At 48.1% G+C, this 21,850-nt stretch overlaps 1 protein-coding gene across 1 annotated transcript in view; it reads right to left on the reverse strand.

Moving 5' to 3' along the window:
• CLEC19A (C-type lectin domain containing 19A) overlaps nucleotides 1-21,850 on the reverse strand; it is a 257,120-nt gene that overhangs the window by 37,440 nt on the left and 197,830 nt on the right. The window contains exons 3-4 of the mRNA XM_069647132.1: nucleotides 15,831-15,924; nucleotides 2-134 (exon numbers count right to left, since the gene is read on the reverse strand). Of these exons, the coding sequence (XP_069503233.1) occupies nucleotides 2-134; nucleotides 15,831-15,924 (227 nt within the window). The remainder of the gene's footprint in view (nucleotide 1; nucleotides 135-15,830; nucleotides 15,925-21,850) is intronic.

Raw genomic sequence — 21,850 nt, forward strand, 5'->3', positions numbered from 1 at the left:
CCACTATTGTAGCGGTACCATATCTGCACGCAATCCTCTTCTTCCGGGATGGTGTGGGTGCTGTCGTCAGGCTGGTTGCCATCCCAATAAGCATAGTCGTGTGGTGAGCCGTCGGTCCATTCAAACTGACCTTCCTGTCGAAGTGCATTGAATATGTAAAAGAGAACAATCAATACTGGTATGTACCTCAGATATTCAAACACATACAATACTAATAATGTCGTTTTCTAAACTTTTAAGCAGCTCGTATTTTCAAGCATTTATTTTATTAACGGTGTGGTCTTTCATACTTGTTTTGTTTTCTTGTTTCTGCATTTAATCACATATCATAAAATGCATAAACGTACGTATACTGAAGCTATAGCTTCTTTAATGCTGTGCAACCCTTACACCCAAACAATTGGGATACGCAAAGCTCTGTGTCATTTTCAATATAGTGAGCAGAAAAAACAGAAACGTGTGAAAGCACAGTGGCGACAGTTAGGACTTGCAGTAGGGCCTTGTATGCCTTTTGTCCAAGTCATGAAATCAGTGTAAGGTGCATAGAAAGAGACTAGCCAATCACCTGTCAATCCTCATCAGGCAGTGACAGGTGCAGTGCATATCCCAAAGCACCACACAAGGAGAGGGGAGGGCATAGTATACAAGCCATGCTGTGCAGCCCGGTGGCCTGAACAAGGAGTGTTTCTGGAGTGTTCCAGAGGTTGATTGAAAGGAGAGTTGCTTGAAGGAGGTGGTTGGAGTTTGGAGAGAGAGGGCTGTATCAGAGCAGGAGGTTTGCCATCAGAACACAGTTGCTTTGGAGGAAAAGAGTAGTCGGCAGAGAACAGTAGTATTTGAGGCACGGGTTGAGAAAAGAGTTGCATTGGATGAGAAGCTGTGTGGTTTGGAGATGGTCATGCTGGAGGAGGAGAGTTACCCTCTGGAAAGAAACCCTGAAAATCGTTAGCCCAAAAACAGAAACCACGATAATACAGCATGCATTGGCCTGGAGAAGCCAAACAAAGACACGTTGCAAGCGACTTTCTTTTGTTTCACAATTCAATATTGAGAAATTCACCCTTTGTTTTGGCTAAGTCAATACAAACCTTCCTTCTGAGAACTACATCCTGGTGTTCTACTCTCTACGCTTTCCACTTGAGTCTCTATGGCACAGAGTGCCCCCCATACTCCTCTAGCTCAACTCAGCACCCCTCCATTTGCACTTGCAGGTTTACATTCCTGATATTATACTTTCAAAACCTCAGGCCCCTTTCCAACCCTGTGCTGACCTTTTAACCTGCTAAAATGAATACTGTGCAGAAGCATTTTTGCTTTTATTTTCTGATCAATGTATTGAGTTTTCATTTTTAGCTTAGTTATTTTAGGTAACATGTGATGTTTTTATTTCTTTGCTTTCAATCGTCTTAATTTCTGCAAAGTTACTTTGAACCTATATCATGGGCAATTTCTATTGAGAAATCTTTGGGTACCATAAGCCAAACAGTTGAATGGCTTAGTTACCTGGGGGAAGCCAAGACGTGGTCCCCTTGCTCACTGTACTCAGAGGCACAGCTCCACCTCACTGATGAGGCCCAACAAGGCTGAAACACGTGTCTGAGGCTGCTGTTGGCATTCTTGTTCAAAGGAGGTTTGCCTGGCATTTCGGTGCTGGACTGCCTTTGTGGGCAGGACAAAGACTGATATGCAAATGGTTACTGCTCCTTTGTAAAAAGTACAGTGAGCAAAAAGCGATGGCTGTGGACTTGCAAAGTGGGAAAAAAACACAGAACAGGTTATCATACCATGTTATTTCTAGAGAGGGTCACCTGCTACCTATTTTTGTATTGACAGTAGTTGTTAGACCATAAAGACACTTAATTGCACTCTGAAAGTCAAATTGTCCAGCAGCTTATGTGGCCTTATAGTTTGACTTTTATTGTCCCAATGTCATTCATGTAATACTATGGCACTTGCTTCCTAGGGGCTTATGCCTATATGAATACAACCTACTGGGATGGGGAGAGGTCGCCGACTGGTGAAACATTGCCAGAGAGAAACCAGTGAAGCTGGCTGAAGTGGCAGGAATGAAGTGCTTAGGGGTGGCAAGAGCAATGACACTAATTTTGGTATCTTGAAGTGGCAATGTTTAGCAAGGAGGCCATTCAATCTGTAGAAGGCAGGAGAGAAGAACCCTTGTGAAACCCCATCACCATCTGTGATGTTTAAGCTGCTGGAGCAGCGTTTCACCATGTCTTCTCAAGGTAAGCCCTGATGGGCTAATGTATTCTTCTGGGGATCGATAAAAAGAAGGAAAAGAAATGTTAGCTAAAATGTTGTCAGCGAGCGCTCCTAATGCTTAATATTATATAATAATATGCAAAGAGGCGCAATACATTTATTTATTTTCTGCGCACCCGTGGGGGCTGCATGTTTGAAGGTGTATAACCTTCCCTTAAGCCATTTGGCTGCTTTATTGATGACCAACTGGCCACTCTCCAAGATGGCCGACCCATTCTCTCTGCAAGGAGCCACCCACTGCCAGCCAGCTGCCCTCTCACTGATTGGGTAGCCTCTCTGCTTACAGCCAATCCGAGGCACCGGCAGGCGGAAGCTGGCTCCTCCACCAAAGGCCCACACCTAAGGCCCTGTCTGTGCCTGTCTCTGCCTGGGTGAGCTAGGAGGGCCCCACCTTCCTAACCCCTACAAACAATGAAGCAGCCAAATGATGCAGCTGGTCACTACATACGAACATAGGCCCCCTGCACTTCGACCTGTGAGTGATGTCTGAACTTATCAACTGCCTCCTCCACCCACAATCTGAACCATAAGTGTGCCCTCTTCAATCTGCCTCCCCTGGCTCACATATTTTACCTGTTCCTTCCCTCACTGTATTCTGTGCTCTGTTTTGAATTTCGAATTTGGGTGTGTGCACTCTATAACATCTTGCACCCATTTGTTGCATTTGCTTTCTGTGCCCTGTTTTGAATCTGAAATGTGGTGTGTGCACTCTTTAACATCTTGCACCCCACTGCTGCATTTACATTCTGTGTCCTGTTTTGAGTCTCGAACTTGGGTGTGTGCACTCTATAACATCTTGCACCCCACTGCTGCATTTGCATTCTGTGCCCTGTTTTGTATTTTTGTATTTCAAATTTGGGTCTGTGTACCCTTTAATATCTTGCACCCCACTGCTGCATTTGCATTCTGTGTTCCGCTGTAACTACTGGGCCACTCGGTAGCTTGGGCTGGGACTGTGCAGTGCAATCATTCGTCTTTCCTTCAATTATCCTCTGCCACCCTAATGGCACTCACCATCTCTCCTATCTTTTCTAACTACTACACTATCACCTACCCTCCCTCTTTCACAAAGTCTGGAGAAAAAAAAGACATCCTGAATGCCAACCCTGGCCTACCCATTGCAGACACCTGTGTCGGTGCAACTTTCAGACAGGTCTTCACTGATATCCTCTTCTCTGTCCCCTCTCCAGATCTATGGACTCCTCATCTCATCTCTACTCTCTCCCCTTTCACACCCTCTCCCATCAATGGCGGCACCAAGTGGGAAGTCTTCTTGGCAGGCTCATCATCCCGCTGTATCATTAATGTGTACCACACTGGCAATATCTTGGTTCAGGGTCCTTAACCCGACCTCGTTCTCTTTGACCAGTGCCTGCTGTCCCTCATTAACTTCCTTCACTCTCCTGCCTCTCCCCCAAGCACTCTCTCTGACCTCCCTCCGACTGGTGAACCACACCCTTGTACTCCTGCTTGAAAAATCTTCAAAGGCGGAGACCTCCTACACCTGGCCACAGGCAACGCAAATTCAGCCAACAAACACTCTGCCGACATCTGCCTCCTTCTTGAAGACATTGACCTCTGCATTTTCGCACATAGCGAGACATGGTTCAATGTCAGCTCAGTCACTGCTTTCGACTCCCTTCTATGGGATGGCTACAAGATAATTTCCAAGCCACGCCCTAACCGTGCTGGCGGTGGGTTGCCTTAATGTTCCCTGAGTGGGTTCCTTCTTCCCTCATCCGCAACTAGCCTTACTCCTCCTTTGAGAGCCCGGTGTGCAACTTGGTCATCTATCCCTCCTCTCTGTCCATTGCCACTATGTAGAGGCCACCTGGCTCTACCACAATGTTCCTCTCGGAATGGGCTGATGGCTGCTCCTCACTCCTCACAACCACCTCTTCTCTTGGGCGACTTCAACATTCACTTGGACTGCTCTGTCACAGCATCCACTCTCTTCTTTGACCTCTGCATCTTGCTCTCCCTCTACATTCTCCCTTCTGGTCCAACCCACACGGCAGGACACACTCTTGATGCTCATATCCACTCTGATCTTCCACCCCCCTACCCCCAGTGGTCATTTCTCTCTCCTGGTCAGACCACTCTCTCCTCTTACCTGGGTCACTTCAGTCCTGTCATCCTCATTCACGAACATCCATCCGATGAAACGAGTGACAGCCGCTGCCTTTGCATACACCTTTATCTCCCCTCCACACAACCCCATACTCTACCTCGGACTCCGCTCTCAGCAACCTTCATCTGGCCATTACTAACGTTCTGGATATTCTTGCCCCAGTCACGCGGATCCATCTAAAATCTCCCTCTAAGCGGAATACCTGGAACGATTCTGAACTAGCAACCCTGAAACACAAGTGCAGAGTTTCGGAATGGAAGTGGAAAACCTTAGGCTCACCCTCTAACAAACTGGTCTGCCACCTGATCCAAAGGCAATACAGACTCGCCATGTGTGCCAAGAAAAGGGCCCACATCAAGGCATGGGTATCTGGTGCATCCAATAACAAGGCTGCTGGGAACTAGCCAACCTTTCTGCAGTCTCCTCCTCCCCAGGCCCTCTGGAAAGCACTGGCCACACACTTTACCACTAAAACCTTGGATATCCTGAGCACCCTTGCTACCCTCTCCCCCAACCCCTCCCACACTCTCTTGTCTCCTATGGCCTCCCAGCCTCCTTCTTCCTTTCTCTCCTCCTTCTCCCCTGTTACATCTGATGATGTCACCAGAGATGTGCGCTCTATGAAGGTCTCCTCCAAACAGGTCTCTCCTTGCTCTTCCAGAACGATCAAGGACAAGATTGGCTCTATTGCCCCTGCGCTCGCTGATTTCTGCAACCACTCTTTTGCTACAGGTTCTTTCCCCTCCTCCCTCAAGCACTCCATTGTGCGTCCCTCCTGAAAAAAACCTTCAGCAGACCCTAACTGTACATCCAACTACCACCCTATTTCTATCATCTCCTTCCTTGGGAAACTCCTGGAGAAGCTGGATTTCCCCCAATTTACTTCACACATTGAACTTGTTTGCGGTCTCCTCAACCATCAATCTAGATTCCGAGCATTCAGAGGCATGGAAACTGCTCTTTTGAAAACCTGTGAAGATCTGCTTGCATCTCTGTACTCTAACTCTCCAGCTGTCTTCATTCCGCTTGATCTCTCTTCTGTCTTTGACACGGTCAACCATTCCAGTCCCATAAAACGCCACCATGATACCCTGGGTATGTCGGAGCGGGAACTGGACTGGTTGACCTCCTTCCTAACTGACCGTTTGTCCGAGGTTATTCTGGGCACTTTCTCCTCACCTACCTCTTTCTCCACCTTTGGGGTCCCCCAGGGCTCCACCCCCCCCCGGCTCTTTAACACTTACCTTGCCCAGCTGGCACTCCTCATTTCATCCTTGTCCCAGAACTTCCGTTGTTATGCAGAAGACACATAACTCTTTTTCAAACTTCCTACTGACCCTCTGGCATCTTCCATCATCCCAGACTGCCTATCTGCCATCCAGTCCTGGTGCACTTCCAACAATCTCTTCCTCAATGCCAGCAATACTGATATCCTTTCTATTGGGACCCCTGCTCCCTCTTTCTTCCCCTCACTTTGGACATTCTCTATGGGCTCGCCCCCCTCTCCTTCATCTGAAGCAAGCAACCTTGGAGTCATCTTCGACTCATCTCTCCCCTTCCTCCCTCACATTCCGGACATTGCCAAGAAGTCCAACTTTCAACTCTTCCTTCTCAAAGGAATTATCCATTTTCTTACTTTCCCCTAGAAGCTCAATCGTAACAGAGCTCTGGTTCTCTCTAGGCTAGATTACTGCAATAGCCCTATTCTGAATCTACCCTCTTTTTCTTTATGACCCCTCCAGCTAATCCAGAATAGGGCAGCAAGATCCATCCTTGTCCTTAAGCCCAGGGACCGCATCTCTCCTGCCCTAAAAACTCTTCACTGGCTGCCGGTTGATGCAAGGATCAAGTTCAAATCCCTCTGAATTATCCATAAGGCTGGCTGGGGCCAGGGATGACGCTATCTGCAACTTGCTCTTACTAAATACTCTCCATCTAGACCTCTACGTTTTTCTGGTACCAACTCTCTGTGTGTCAAGCGCTTCGCTAAACAGAGGGCCGGAGGCCGATCTCTTTCCTCAGCTGGATCCCTCTTATAGAACAGCCTCCCCATTTCTCTTCGTCTTGAGCCGGACCTCCTCAAATTCCGGAAGCTCCTCCAGACTTTCTTTTTCACCTCCTCCTTCCCTTCTTCCCTCCTCTGCTAATCTCACAATCAATGTTATTGGTGACCAGGGTCCTTATGTTCCTCGGGCCCTGGCATCCCACACCAATCGCCTTCAGCCTCTACCTACACACAGCACTTGCCTTGGCATTTACTGGCCTTCGTCACTGTAAGCCTGCACTTACCCATTATTTTATACAGATGAAAGTCCCCTAGCACTTCCTACACTGGGCACTTACACCTGTGGTCTCTTACGAGTAGGAGCACTCCAGCACTTACCCCTCTCCCTTTTCCCCTCTCCTCTCCCTGCACTTCCACGCTCTGAATGCTCCCAAGACCTAGTAGGTTCGTCTTTATCCTCCAGTGTAATGTTTTCTATCCCATGTTCCCACCCTCATGCCATGTGAGCGCATTGAAACACAATTTACTTGTTGCATAAGCACCTAACAAATGCACAGTAAAAAAAGAAACAATGTCACTAAAGAAGTGCGGTTAGGTGTGATAGTACGTACATACTGAAGCAGTGAGGTAGATGGTGCTTGGAAGAGACACAAGACTCAAGTACACAGTCTCTTCTGAAACAATCCCCGTACACGAAAGTTCAGTGCACAGTCAAATCTGAACACCATCCTATATTTTCCACTTGTGGAACATGCCCAAATTGCTCAATACCGACCTTTTCTGCAGCCTGTCTGAGACCTGTCATACCCTGCCAGGAGAGCCTCCATTTAGGGCACAGTTGGTTCTTTCCACTTTCGGTAGGTCGCATAGGGGATATTTTACCTAATGAGGACTAGTTATGTCTATAGTGGGCGTCCTGGCTGATTTGATTTCCTTAAACAGTAACATCTGTTAGATGGACTTGCGATGACCTATGGGCTGCATTGTGACTTTCAACCTTTACATGTCGTTCAATTGCCATGCACATTGTGTTGTGGCCTGCATCTCTTCTCCTCCACCTCGGTTGTGACCTGCTCACTTGCTTTACGGTAATGCTTGTGCTGCCTCTGGTTTCCTTCACACTCTTTCTACATTGGTTCGTAATCGTAACTATATTTTTATATCTGTTCTGCTACCTGCTATTTTGTTACACACATTGGGCCTCATTACGACCCTGGCGGAAATCGAAAAACGATGGCGGAAATGCAATACCGCCATCGAATAGCGCTCGGTGCGATCATGACCCGTCACCACAAAGTACGATGCCATTAGCGACACCGTAGTGAACGCCAACGCTAACTGCACCAAGCACGCGCGCGCCATGCCAAACCGTAATTACCACCATGGCGCAACGGTACGCGAATTCCGACCCTAGCGGACATGCACCTAACGCCATCAAGCACGGCGGAAAGTACCATTCCGCCATGGTGAGAAGTACAGCATCGCGAACCAACCGTAAACGGCCCTACTGAGTGCTTGTACACCGCTCCCTGGCCACATTGTACAACCCCCCGTAGGTGCAATGAAGTCACACAATGCAACCAGTGAAATGTACTAGTCATCCATGCCTGCCAACGAACAAATGAATCTCAAGAGTGCCCAATGGGAGCTGCAGGGCACAGATGGCACGAATACAGAAGCTATACAAATGGACATGACCTCAGTCTCCCACCAAGAAACGCACGCAAACACAGGCACCTGTGACCAGCAAAATTCCGATAATCACATCATTCCACCAATCCAACAGGCTGACCGGCATCTGTTACACAAAAGCTAATCCCCCGCCCCTGAGCATGACATCATCAAAACAGTCATAATGGCAGCCCTTATCCCTGACCTCACTGGGCTCCGTAGGCAAACGCGCCCAGCACAGTACCACGCAACTATACTCCGAAGCTGGAACCCAATGCAGATCTCCTCACAATACATCGCTCCCCAAATAGGAATATGCCACATCACTCGCAAAGAAGAACGCTACACGGTTCATATCAGAATAGAAATTTAATGCACAACAAATTCACCAAGCCCATACAGCCATTAGGCCATGAACTCCAAAATATATTTCATTATCGTGGGCTGCATCCGCAATAAATGACCAGCTACTTCTTGTGTGACGCCCTGTTCCTTCATGGTACACAGGGGCTACATTCCCGTACGAAAAGGCAACATGGAAGCGCCTAGAACCGCAGGGCCGTCCCAATAGGGAGGCACTAGTCCAGCTGAAAGGCCGAAATGTTGCTCCTAGCCACTAGTACTGCGTAAGGGCATGTGGCCCATTGGCGATCGTCCCATAAGATCGTAATGCTGCTCCACTGATTAACACGAAGCAGCAGGTGTCGGGAGTAAAATCCATCTGCAGGAGTGGCATACAGATGGCAGTGGCAAAAGGGGAGGAGATACCTGTCAACCAAATGAAATGAAAAAGAATAGTATGGCCATCAGAACTACATTTGAATTAACCACTTCAATGATCACACCAAATCCACAGCCATATGCATGCTAGCCCACTCCAAAGGATCATCACCACCCACAAACCACTTGCGAATCATAACTATCTATATCGAGGTGAAAACACTATCACAAACGAGTGTACCTGTGCATGCGTCTGTTACAACAGAATCCATCTGATGGGATTGGTAACGTGCATAGACACAAGTGTCTGAAGGCGCGTCGAGACAGGGAGGGCTCAACAAGGCCAGATAGACGATGGCCCCACTATGGCAGCCCTGCATCACATAGCGCAGGGGAGGCGGATAGATTCCAAGAAGCCCTGTACATGGCAAACTCTGTATCAAATCATCTGTCCATGCATCCATACATCATTCCCTCATCCCGTAATGAAAACGCCTGTTTCCATACTCACATAACATGTGAAATTTCCATTGAGTCTGTGCGTTATGCAGCCTGCAAAATCCACCGTGCCCCAGCCCGTTATTCAAGTGTTGTGAAGTAACATGTATTTGGGAACGTCCGGCCTCATCGCCCACGTCGCTATTGCGCATCCCATACTATTCATATCAATCATTGCATCCTCGCCATGGCCCCTGTCCCAAGGACATTGAACAATAGAACGTTATATTTGCAGTCAGACCTGTGGGCATCTCCTCGCCGCAAGCTGAAAACCGAAAGCGCCGCCCTTCGAATTCCTCATTTGCAACATCACGTCGAAAAGGCATCTGTGGCCGCTTGAAACCACAAATTAATCCATCTAGTGCGGCTGTGTGTGAAAATGGCAACTGCCTTCACTCACAAATGGAACGCCCCGCCCGTCGGTGAAGCTCGGTACAGTGTTGCATGAGGGTCCACCGTTACTCGAGTACTACGTTCCACTGACCCTTCACAAGTCTGTTCGCGACTGCAAAGATTGTATGTGAAACAATGGGACCATAGCCGAATGAACATATCAACCAATGTTACACTGCCATCGGGTACAAATACATGATTGCAATAGCAAGATGCCATTCGTCGAATTGCAGCGTTGTGTGCGGGACGTGCTCGCCCAAAGGGGAGTGCAGCTTGCACAGGTGGAATGAATCACCACAGGTGGAGGCCATACAGCCTGAAAACACATAAATTGCACACCCAGTCTCCTCCCACAACCACACCCACTCCGAAATGCTACCGGCAGGACTAGCCATGTTGGCCCTGGGGGACCTGATAGCACTGCAAGTACTCCAACTTCAAGAAGAAGACGAACACCAACTACTACCGGCCGCACGGCGGAGACGCAGGAGGAGGAGGAGGCCAAGGCAGGGCCAGCAAGGGCCGCCAGCACAGCCACTACCACCACGCAGGCAGCCCGCAATCCCACGCCTCCGAGCACATCCGTTCAACCTCACTGATGAGCAGATCCACACCCTCTACCGTTTGGACCGGGACACCATAACCGCCATTGTGGACATGACACAGGCTGACCTTGTCAGCATGATAGATAGCCCAACCGCCATCCCACCCCTACTGAAGGTGGTGTCTGTACTACACTTCCTGGCCACAGGCACCTACCAGCACACAGTCGGACAGTTGCATGGCATATCACAGCCACTGTTCTCACGGACACTATTGCAAGTGCTCGATGCCCTCCTGAAGCACGCAGACGACTTCATCTCTCTACCACGCTCGGAGCAGGAAATTACGAACACAAAAGTGGGATTCCATGCACTTGCCGGCATACCGGGTTGCATTGGTGCCATCGACTGCACCCATGTGGAATTGGTCGTCCCACATGCCATGGAGGCCCAGTACCGCAACCGAAAACAATTTCATTCCCTGAATGTACAAATGGTGTGTGACTCCAACAGGATCATTACACATTGTTGTGCCAGATTCCCTGGATCTACCCATGATTCTATGGTCTTGAGGAACTCTACTATACCACGCTACATGGAGCGACACGCAGGGAACAGATCCTGGCTACTCGGTGAGTCTCATTTCATGCATGATGATGTGGGGTATGTGATGCGGCAATGACCTGGCAGGAAAGGGGGGGGTGCGTACGTAGCAATGGCATTCCTCAATATTCCTTTCTTGTCCACATACAGGTGATGCCGGGTATCCACTGAAGAGATGGCTCCTCACACCAGTCCGGAACCCACGGGACCAGCATGAGGAGGACTACAACCATGCCCACTCACGTACCCGTGTAGTCATAGAACAGGCATTCGGCCTACTGAAGACTCGTTTCCGCTGCCTCAGCAGGTCTGGCGGGGCACTCCTGTACCGCCATGTGAAGGTTGCAAAGATGGTCATGGCATGTGTCATGCTCCACAACATGTGCGTACGTAGAAATGTGCCCATGCCCCCTGACGCAGAACTGCAAGCACCTGATGATGGTCATGATGAGGGTGGGGATGTGGCAGCACCTCAAGGAGTCTGCGAGGCACAGGAGGGCCGTGACATTCGTCAGCATCTCATAGATGCATGCTTCTAGCACTCATGCCTGGTGGCTGATACATGGACACGGGACTCGTGGCACTGTGTGTGTCTGGGACATGCACAATATGGACTGTACGCCTATAATGGCCTCGTACACAAAGATCAATGTCCACACATCTCATTGCATGATCGTGCATTGTTTATGGCATATGTGATATCATGTTAAACACCCTATCGACCCGCCACCCAAGTGAGCCCAACACACCCCCTCCACCCTCCTACCTCCCCCCCGAACACCAGTGTCCAAAGATGCTCATTGTCAGTGGGCTGTCGCTATTGCAAGCCCCCTCTGCGGGTATCAGGGGCACCCCTGCCTGTGGAGCGCAGGTTCCTCCCAGATCTACGTTGGGGGCTGCCCTGGACGGAACTTGCAACGGATGATGTCTCTGCCTGCTCACGTCCATGCATGTCCCTAAGGGTTTGTGAGAGCTCAGTGACCACACGGCGCACTGCGGCAAGTTCGGCACATACGTCTTTGGACGTCGCATGCAGTTCCCCCCTCAGGCTCTCAGTGCTTCTCTCCATTTGTACTCTCAGGCTCTCGGTGCTACTCTCCATTTGTACTCTCAGGCTCTCGGTGCTACTCTCCATTTGTGCCCTTAGTGTCTCTGTACTTCTCTCCATTTCTGCCCTCAGTGTCTCAGTTGATGTTTCTATGTCTGCCTTAGTGCCCCCACATTCATCGGCATGGTCCTTGAGGAGCGTGGCCAGTTGCTGCTGTTGCACGATTAACTGGTCGAGGGACTGTTGCCTCTGCTGGGCCATGGCCATTTGCGGTGGTGTCACAGAGGGGCTGATCACCTCATGTTGCCTTGCCACAGGGCTTGTGGGGGATGGCCAGTCGTCGTCTTGTGGGTGCCCCTGCGTGGTATCCTCATGGTGTACGGGATGGGACAGACAGGGGGATTGAGACAGGTCATGGATGGATCTAACTTCGACATCCCCGTTTTCTGTGTCGGAGCATGCTGCCATTAATGCAGTATCACCTATGGTGCTGCTGCCACCAGAAGCAGTACCTACTGTGGCATCCATTGGGGGGACCTGTGGTGGTGGTGTTGTGGGCATGCTGGCTGCTGGGGTGCCTGTTGGAGTTCCCTCCTGTGTGCTGTCACTTGATTTGTGCTGCTGCCGTGTGTTGATGCGTGCAGCTGAGGTGGAGGGTCTTTGGCCGTTGGTCTTGGCCCTCTTTGCAGGTGTGCTGGTAGGGGTGTCCTGGAGCTCGTCGTTTGGATCGGACCCTGTGGTGGAGTAAAGGAGGGCGAGCGTTATTAATGGGTCTGTGGGAATTGGAATGGCAATGTATCACATGCATTGGGGTGGTACCTGAGGGTGATTTGGGTCGGGGCCTTGGAGGTGGTTTCATTTGTGTGTGGAGTAAGGGTGCAGTTGTTTGGCAGCCTGCAGTTAGGGTGTGCCTGCTGCACGTGTAGAGGGTGTTTTTAGGATTTTTAATTATTTATGTATTTGATGTGAGTTTTAAAGTGTGCTATCAGGCCTATGTATGTGGACGTTCTCCTGGACATGTGTTCCTGTTGCACTATGTGGGCACGTGGTACTTCACATGATTGGACATTGTGGTTTTGGCATTGTTTTATTTGGGACACCTACCTGAATCTTCGGATGTCTGCACTCCTTTCTCCATCCCTCCGACTCCCTCTATGCTCTCCATTCCAATGGTGGAGGCACAGATTTCTTCCCAGGGGGTCAACTTGATGGGTGATTCCGATCCTCCCCCGGTAGCTGTGGCAATGTTGCGGTTGGCAGAAAGTATGCTACGGACGCGTATCCGCAGGTCGTCCCATCGCTTTCTGCATTGCTGTGGGTTGCGGGGTGCGGTCCCCACCGCACTTACACGCTGTGCCACCAGGGCCCATATGGCCTTCTTGTTCGCAAGTGCCGTCCTGGTCATTTTCGTGGAGAAGACGACGGCAGCATTCTCCTGGAGGGTCTCCGTGAGCACCGTGAGTTCCTCACGGGAGAAGTGGACCTGCCGCTTGCGCTCGCACGCTTTCTTCGCTACTTTTCCCATTTTTCTTGGTTTCACTAGGGTGGATGACGGGTTGGGATGTGTCTCAGGGTAGTATTTTTTATGGTTGTGTGGATTTTGTGGTTTTATAGGTGTACGGCGGGATGTTTCCCGTTCCAGGACCATGCTTTTACTTCCGTTTCCGTATATTTACGGTCACCGTACTTTCCGGTTGGCGCTCACTGCGGTGTCCGCTGTGATGGGTGGCGGTATTGCACCTAGGGCGCCGTACGGCGGCGGTGTGGGCCGTTTTGGGGTAATTTCCGCCATCGCGGACTTTGCACTTCCGCCATGGCGTGGTGCTCGTGCCCGATGGGTCGGAATGAGCCGCACTTTGCTCCATCGTGCAATGGCGGAAACGCTATTTACGCTATGGCGGTCCGGTCGGTTGATTTCCGCAAGGGTCGTAATGAGGGCCATTGTGTTGTACCACAGAGGGAGCTATATGAGTGTGTTTTACTATATTTTGCTTTGATTATTCCTTGATTGGATATTGGCTATCAACCTAGTCAATAATATCCCCTATTTACTTCACGTACTGTCCTTATTTGCTGTTTTATGTTGTTGATCTCATTAAATTTAATTACCCATCAAACATTTTGGTGTTAGACTTGAGTCCGAGAGAGACTGAAATCACTGTTGTGGGTTTTAGGGAAGAACTCTGTGTTGCATGGCTTAAGGGCTGGGTTGCACCCAGGTTTCTGGCCAAGCTCGCTGCATCCTTTGATACGGTTGACCACCATATCCTGCTCCCTCTAAGAGTCACTGGGACTACCCAACTACATCTAAAGCAGATTGGCTACACTGGTGGCAACCATGGTGTAGGGTATAAACTCTTACACATCCAGGATTGGATACCAGCCAACTGCCTTTGCTTAAATGCCTCTGAGACATAACTCCTACTGCCTGGCCTAGTGGAGGCAAACCCCTTCCCATATACAAACCCGACACCCCCATACGCAAGTAGCATGTTCACAACTTGAGGGTAACATTTAATGCTAACAGTGTTCTTATGAAATATTGAAATGCCACCAGCACATACACTTTGCTGCTCACTCACGAGCACAGGCACTCTAGCACTTACCCCCCTCTCCCTATTCCCTTCTCCTTTCCCTGCACTTGCACGCTCTGAATGCTCACACGGCCTAGTAGGTTTATCTTAAACCTCCAGCATATTAGTTGTTTTCTATCCCATGTTCCCTCCCTGTTGCCCTGTGAACAGTTTTACTTGTAGTATTAGCATGTACAATTGCATGGTAATCCTGTGTAAAATCTCCCAAGCACTCAAGACCCTGTTTTTACTACCAATAAAATATGGGGTGAACCTCTACCTGCCCGTAAGTCATTCCGTGGCCAGGGACCACAACTGCACCAATCTATTACTGCTGTATCAGCCAACCAAATGCCTAAGATCCGCATCCCAGCATCCCAAAATCTGCTGTCCAGCCCAAGTGCAGGTTTTGCTGGTATGTCTCTTCATTTTGGTGGCTCCTGCCTCTGAAAGCCACGTGCACCTCCCTGCCAAGTGGAACCCATTTGGATGTAGTTCTGCAGACGGCTAAATACTCTCTCGTGATCCGTCTATTGCAAATGGGGCATTTGATGTCATTTCATGGGCTATGGTGTATGCACTTGGGCTTAATAAAGCGATACCTGATTTAAGCTCTTAAGAGCTTTGCCATTTTATGGCAGCACCAGGTTTCCAATGAGAATAGCCCAGCACGTGATGGCAGTGAAGGTCGTAAGATGCAAATAAGTTCATGAACGCAACGCAACTCATTGTCCTCCGGCACAGCCCCATGCTCTCCTCTTTGCTTATCTCCCAACAACCTCTGTGGGTGTGGGCCTGCGCGCGCGTGTGTGTGTGTGATTCTGAAGGTAGACATAGTTTTCAATGCAAAAGTCAAACTATTTGCTCTGTAAATTTCTGCTTAAAGAAGAATTTATTAGCAACGGTGTGATTAGTGGGATAATCAGCCATGTCACGTGTATAAGCACGTGTGTATTCGGGTTAGGTGCTGGCCATTTTAACGCGCTATTCTTTTCCAGTTGTATCTCTATGTTGCCGTTCCATTTGCCCACTTTACACTTGTTAGCCACTCTGCCCCTTTAGTTTGTCTTTCTCTTTGTGGGGGGAGACCCCTGTCTCCCCCCTTTAAAAAAGAATCCCACAGTAAAGTACACCGTGAAAGAAAAAATGAAATGCGATTATTCTGTAATGTATGAAATAATCGTTTTTTACTGTAACTGGCACAAAGGACATCCATTTATGAGAAAGACCAACATGATAGTTGGATCTTCATTTTAATGAAAGCACCTGAAGTCCTTGACTTTGAAGCTGCGAGCTATGTTTTGCAAAAAGCTGCACATGTGTGCCGGCCAGCTGCAGAAATAAAAAGCCATGGATGCTTTCTCACCTGTCTCCGGTCATGAAGTCCTATCCAGATATCCGTAGGTATTCCAGGGACTCGGCTGTTCACCAGATCATACACAAACACGTTTTCTTCCCAGCTGCCAAGGGGAGAAGATAGGACAATGTTTTTTTTGTTTTAATTGGATATTTATTTTATTTGTTGAGTATGTATAATGCGTCCTTTACAACAAACAGTGTTTCCAAGCGCCACAAGACAAAAGTGGGGAGGGAGCTGGGTATTAAATAAGCAGTAACAATAAATATACAAAAGGCAGTCCTACTAGGCCTTCTGACATTTGGATAGTGCAAGTGCAGTGAGGAGAGGTGCAGGAGATATGTTATAATATGGTTATTTATAACGCGCTTAATACCCAGAGGTTTCTAAGCATGGACCCGCCGATTGAACTTGTGATGCTCCGTGTCGTCTTGCGTCCAAGGCGAGCACGTTGCCCCTGAGATATCCTCCCGAGACAACAGAGAGAGAGGGAAGGGAGGTGGGTAGAGGGGCGGATCAGGGTAGTGCTATTGGGAGCCCCAGAGGGGAAGTCTCATAGGGTGCCAGGGGAGGAGGACATTGGCTAGGTTCAAGGGCATAGGTGTCCCAAGGGAAGGATACTCAGATGCCCAACAGGGGGCCCATAGGGCAGTGCTGAGGGGGGTGGGTGCTAGTGTCGACTGGGCAGAGGGTATGGTAGTCTATAAGACTCATGAAGGACTAGGCCGCCAGTCTCAGCAGCAGTGGGGAATTAGCAGGAGAGGGAGAGATGGAAAGAGAGAAAATACTTTCTTTGAGGATTTTTCTGAAATTAAGGAGGTCGGCTCACGTCTGAGAGGGGCGGGAGGCTGTTCCAAAGGGAAGCACCAGCCAAAGCAAGAGAGCTATACCCCCACACTCTGCTTGGAGAAGCATTTGATTAGCAGAGAGTTAGAACTAAAAGATCAAAGGGAGGTATTTATGCAGAGAAAGTAGGAGATAGCTGGCTCCAGGCCCCAGAAAGCCTTGTGGATTGTGCAGAGGGTCTTGAATTTGATCCTCGCAGCCGCCGGGTGCCAGCAGAGAGAATTTAGAGCTGGAGAGATACATATATTTGTTTAACTTTATTTTGGAAAAGCTTTCCATAAAAGTACAGAGCATTTCATAAGGACATAAAACATGAATGAAAAGCATTGATTAAGAACCACAGACATATCAGAAACAATCAAGCCTTTTTAAAAACCATTGCACAGTCCGCAAGCAAGAATGTCTGTTTTCCAGTTGCATGTTTGCCTTTTTGGAGGAGGCCTTGCCATTCTTGCTAAATCCTCTTTGGCCTTTAGAGGGATCCCCACCCCTCCAACACCTGGATTTGAGCCACTCTTAGCCAAACCTTTGATCAATCCGCTAACCACCAACACCTTTCTTATCATATACTGGCCAACCCAACCACCAGAGCAGCTCAGAACTTGTCATCCCCCCTTTCTCTCCCCTCCTATCAAATTTCTAGTCTTAGGTGATTTCAACCTTGGCTTCAACAAGGTATCAGATACCAAAGCAAAGAAGAGGACCCAAGATTGGAGTCCTCCTGTCCCCTGCACACTCTGGGGATACGCAACAAAGGTGTAAACATTTTTAAAGTTAATTATTCAATGGTTTAAGACATTGTTTGTAAAATGATTTGTTAAATTCTAATATTCCTGATTGGAACAAAGAGATATGATAGTAATAAGGTAAAAATATGGGGAGAACTATCTCCCATTTATTCATAAACAATAGTCGAAGCAGAAGCAATAAAAAAAGCAGTCCATGGTCTACATCATCATAAATGACAAAAATTCCACTGTGATAGGCTTGACGCGTTTCGAGGTCAGTCCTCTTCTTTAGAAGCCTTTGTGGAACTGCTGTTGAACATGGATTAAAAATAAATAAAGCAAAGAAATCAAAAATGTTTTATTAGATTTCTAACATACTCTCGGGCACATTTATTTACTTTCTTTTTGTTAATCCACTCGTGTGATATTGATATGTAGCCTCTAGTGACTCCACTCCCCTACCCATTCCAAAGGATGCACCCTGGACTGGGTCCTCAAACTCAACACATCAGTCAACTTTAACTACCATTCAACCTGTGCTCTCGTCTGACCACTCCCTCATTGAGTTCCAGCTGTCTCATGCCCATCAGCCATCCAACCCAGTCATCACTCCACCTCCGACCCTTAACTGCAACAACCGCAGACTCACAGAAACCATTATGGCCCCCTACCCTATCATAAACCTTTCTAAACATTCTCCATTACCTGACGAGTCCCAAGCCCATGCCTCCATGCTTCTCACTGCCCTCTCACTTATCATTTACCAACCCCCACTTAAACTCAGCACCCCCAAACCAGGAAAAAGAGCTACGAACTGGTTTTCTGATGAGTTATCTCTATGCGCCAACACAACATGCACTGGAACACACGTGGCGGCTTTCCCACACTCCCTCCAACCTCTCTGGCTACCTGACAGCTTCCAAAACCTATAAAAACACCCTCATCACGACTAAAGACAACTTTCTCAATACAAGGATCACCAATGCCAGCTCTAGCACAAAATAACTCTTTGTTATCCTCAAAGAGTTGGAAAACCCCTTTCCCATATCCTCTCCAGTCCACATTCGCAAAGCCTAGAGCTCAACCATTCAAGCAGCGCTCTCAAACAAACTGGACTCACGCTGACACCTCACCCTGCTTGCGCACTCACCCTCTCCCCTTCCAATTCTCCCCAGATACCCCAGAGCGTATTACTACCACTATCCTTCACCTCAAATCATGCAAGTGCAAAGGTGATGCTTGTCTGACTGACATTGTTAAACTCTGTACAGCTACCCTAGCACCTGCGATAGCCAACTTTGTCAATGCCTCCTTCATCTCCAATAATGTCCCAACCTGACTCAAAATGGCTTGGGTCACACTCCTTTTCAAGAAGCCATCCCTTGACCCCACCCTCCCCACTAACTACCGGACCATCACTACAGTACTCTTCGTCCTCAAACTCTTTGATCGCATGGCCTACTCCCAAATCTAAATCTACTTAGAACACCACCAGCTTCTTGGTTCAAGGCAATCAGGGTTTAGAGCCAAACACAGTACCGAAACAGCACTCTTGGACCTCAAAATCCAACACGACAGCATCTGTGACTCTGGAAATATCCCGGTCTATCAGCAGCGTTTGACCTTGTTGACCATGACATCCTTTGCCAACACCTCCGCACAAACTTCCAACTTCTCCAACAATGCCTCCCAATGGATTAAGTAATTGCTGAGTGAACGTACATCCAAGGTCTTCATAAGCAATGTCCCTGATGATCCTATTCCAGATCCTTTTGGTGTCCCCCAAGGTTCCTGCATCTCCCCTGCTCTTTACAACACCTACACCAAGCCGCGGTCTGATCACTTTGATGGACTGGGCATTCCATTTACCAACCTTGCTGACAATATGTAAGTCCTACTACCTATATAATGGAATTACGCCCACAGCATTGCAACAATCAGCCAGATCTACAGTGCGATTCAGAACTGCATGACCGCCCATAACCACTGCCTTAATGACGAGATACCGGTAAGATAGCTCAGCAGGTTCAGTGCTCGTTGCTGCGATCTGAGTGTGATCTGCAGGTCGCAGGTTCGAATCCCGGCAAGGCCAACTCAGCCTTTCATCCTTCCGAGGTCGATAAATGAGTACCAATTTCGGTTGGGTGATATTGTATGTAAATATGTGCTCTGTAAAGTGCTTTGGATTAAGGAGCTATATAAAAAACACATCATTATCATAACCAAGCTTCATATAGAGCGCTCAGCTTGTCGCCTAAGCATTCTAGACCCTTCATACTCTTACTGTTCCATTGATGGAATCACCACCCAGGTTTCCAAACACGTTAAGACATTGTTTTTTTTATTGATGCCAAGCTTAACATGACCCTACACATCAAATGTTCTTGCCTCTACTACGGCCTATACTGCCAAGCTCATTTCCTTGAGCCGGAAATTCTTATCTCCTCAAAATTGCCTGACTCTCTCTCGAGCCATCATTGGTAGCAAGCTCGACTATGTAATATCCTGTTCTCAGGAACCTCTGCCAAAACCCTGTAAAACTACAACTCCTGCAAAATAAGGCCCTAAGTTCAGCGATGGGCCTAAAACATTCGGCTCACATTTCCGCAACAAAAAGGGAAGCTCACTGGCTCGCCATAAAAGTACAAATTGAGTTCTAGACGCTGACCATCGTTCAGCGATGCATGCGCAATAATGCCCCTTCCTACCTCCTCTCACGCATCTCTACTAAGCCAGTGACACATGCCCTCTGCTCCTCTTCCAAGACGCACGTTGCATGCACCCAGATTCAACCACAAATTATCTGGGGCTCCGGCTTCTGTGTCATTGCAAGACCCGTCAAACACCCTGCCCGAACACATCCAGAATGAACCTTCTTTCCTCATCTTCAAAAAAAAAATACTTATAACCTGTAATGTATTTCTCATCTGCAACCACCTACTTTGCACAAGCGCTGCGATAGCTCCCGGTCTGGGCGCTATATCAAATTAATGAATAAATATATAAATAACCCAAAGCCAAATGTAGGCACTTTGTGACACACTCACCCCAGAAAAACTAGGAGTGAGTATCCAAAACAATTGCTTTGTCTGCTTCCTTTATAGAGTCTGGAGAAAACCAGCGTGCCTCCAGTCCAAGTTTAAAAGAAAGACCCTTTATATGGCGAAACCAACCAAGCAAACACACATGACTGTGTGACAGCATATCCTTTAGTGCGCGACAACATTTTGTGTGGTCAACCCCCGGCCAAATGTGCACCCAGAGCATTAGTGATTTAATGGCACTCAGATCGCAGATACAGAGCAAACCCAGCTCCATATGTCCAGATACTTTGGGGGAACTACACGGCAGGTGTAGCAGCCTTTTCACAACACGACTTTCTGTTACTTTAAGCATACTACAACTGCAGCAGCCCGAGAGTTATGCTCCATGTAGGATCCCCGCCAGAGGCGGTGTTCTGTAAACCTCCACCGCTGGAGCCACCGAATTGCACCTTGCTTTATTTGCAAATTGTATAATGGTGTTACATTTTCTCCCCACACTAAGGCTTGCTTTGTCCACTTATTGCCCATTTTCCATCGCTAGATATTCTTATGCCCAAATAGTCAAATGCATTAACTTCTTCGATTGTCTCCCCCTTGATCGCAATTGACAAGTTAAATTGACGGCCCCGTCGTTTAACACATCTCATGAGCTTCGTTTTGGAGACATTCCCCTCCAGCCCTTTTGCATCACAGAAGTTTGCAAAATGGTCAACTTGCTTCTTTAGACCCATTGGGGCGTTAGAGATAAGTATGATATCATCAGCAATTAATACAATTCCAACTTTCACGCCAGCTAGTACTGGGGAGTCTTATGAAAAACAGATTAAAAAGTATTGGTGCTAGGGTGCAAACTTGTTTCACCCCCTTTTTTATCCGAAGGTGTTAGTGAACTACCCACTAGGCCCCATCTTACTCTTTCTGAGGAGTCTGCATAGAGTCTGATGATTGCTTTCAACAATTCCATCGGAACTCTTTTGGCGAGAAGTGCCTCTGAGAGTGCTAATCTTGGGATGCATTCAAAGGCAGCCTTTGAATCAACAAATAGTAAAGATTGCTCTTGTTTAGCTCCACATATTTGATTTGTCATAGATTAATCTTAATCTTAGCACCTGGGCGACTGTTCCCAGCCTCCTAACAAAGCCCACTTGAAGATGACTGAGTGCTTCTTTTTCCTACACTGGAATAAAGAATGGTCCCAAAGATTTGACTAGATATGTACAAAAGGGGGATTGGCCTATAATTACTAGGATTTCAACAATCTCCCTTTTTGAATATTGGGACTAGGGTCATTCCGAGTATGGCGCTAGCCATGGAGCAATTACATGGCTGCCTCCCATACTGGTACCGAGTCCGGTGTTGTTCAATGGGGACTTACAGGTCCATTCAGACCCTGGAGGGACCGGTAAATCCC

This window comes from Ambystoma mexicanum, chromosome 2q, assembly GCF_040938575.1.
Source record: "Ambystoma mexicanum isolate Mex_15411 chromosome 2q, UKY_AmexF1_1, whole genome shotgun sequence".
NCBI lineage: Eukaryota > Metazoa > Chordata > Amphibia > Caudata > Ambystomatidae > Ambystoma > Ambystoma mexicanum.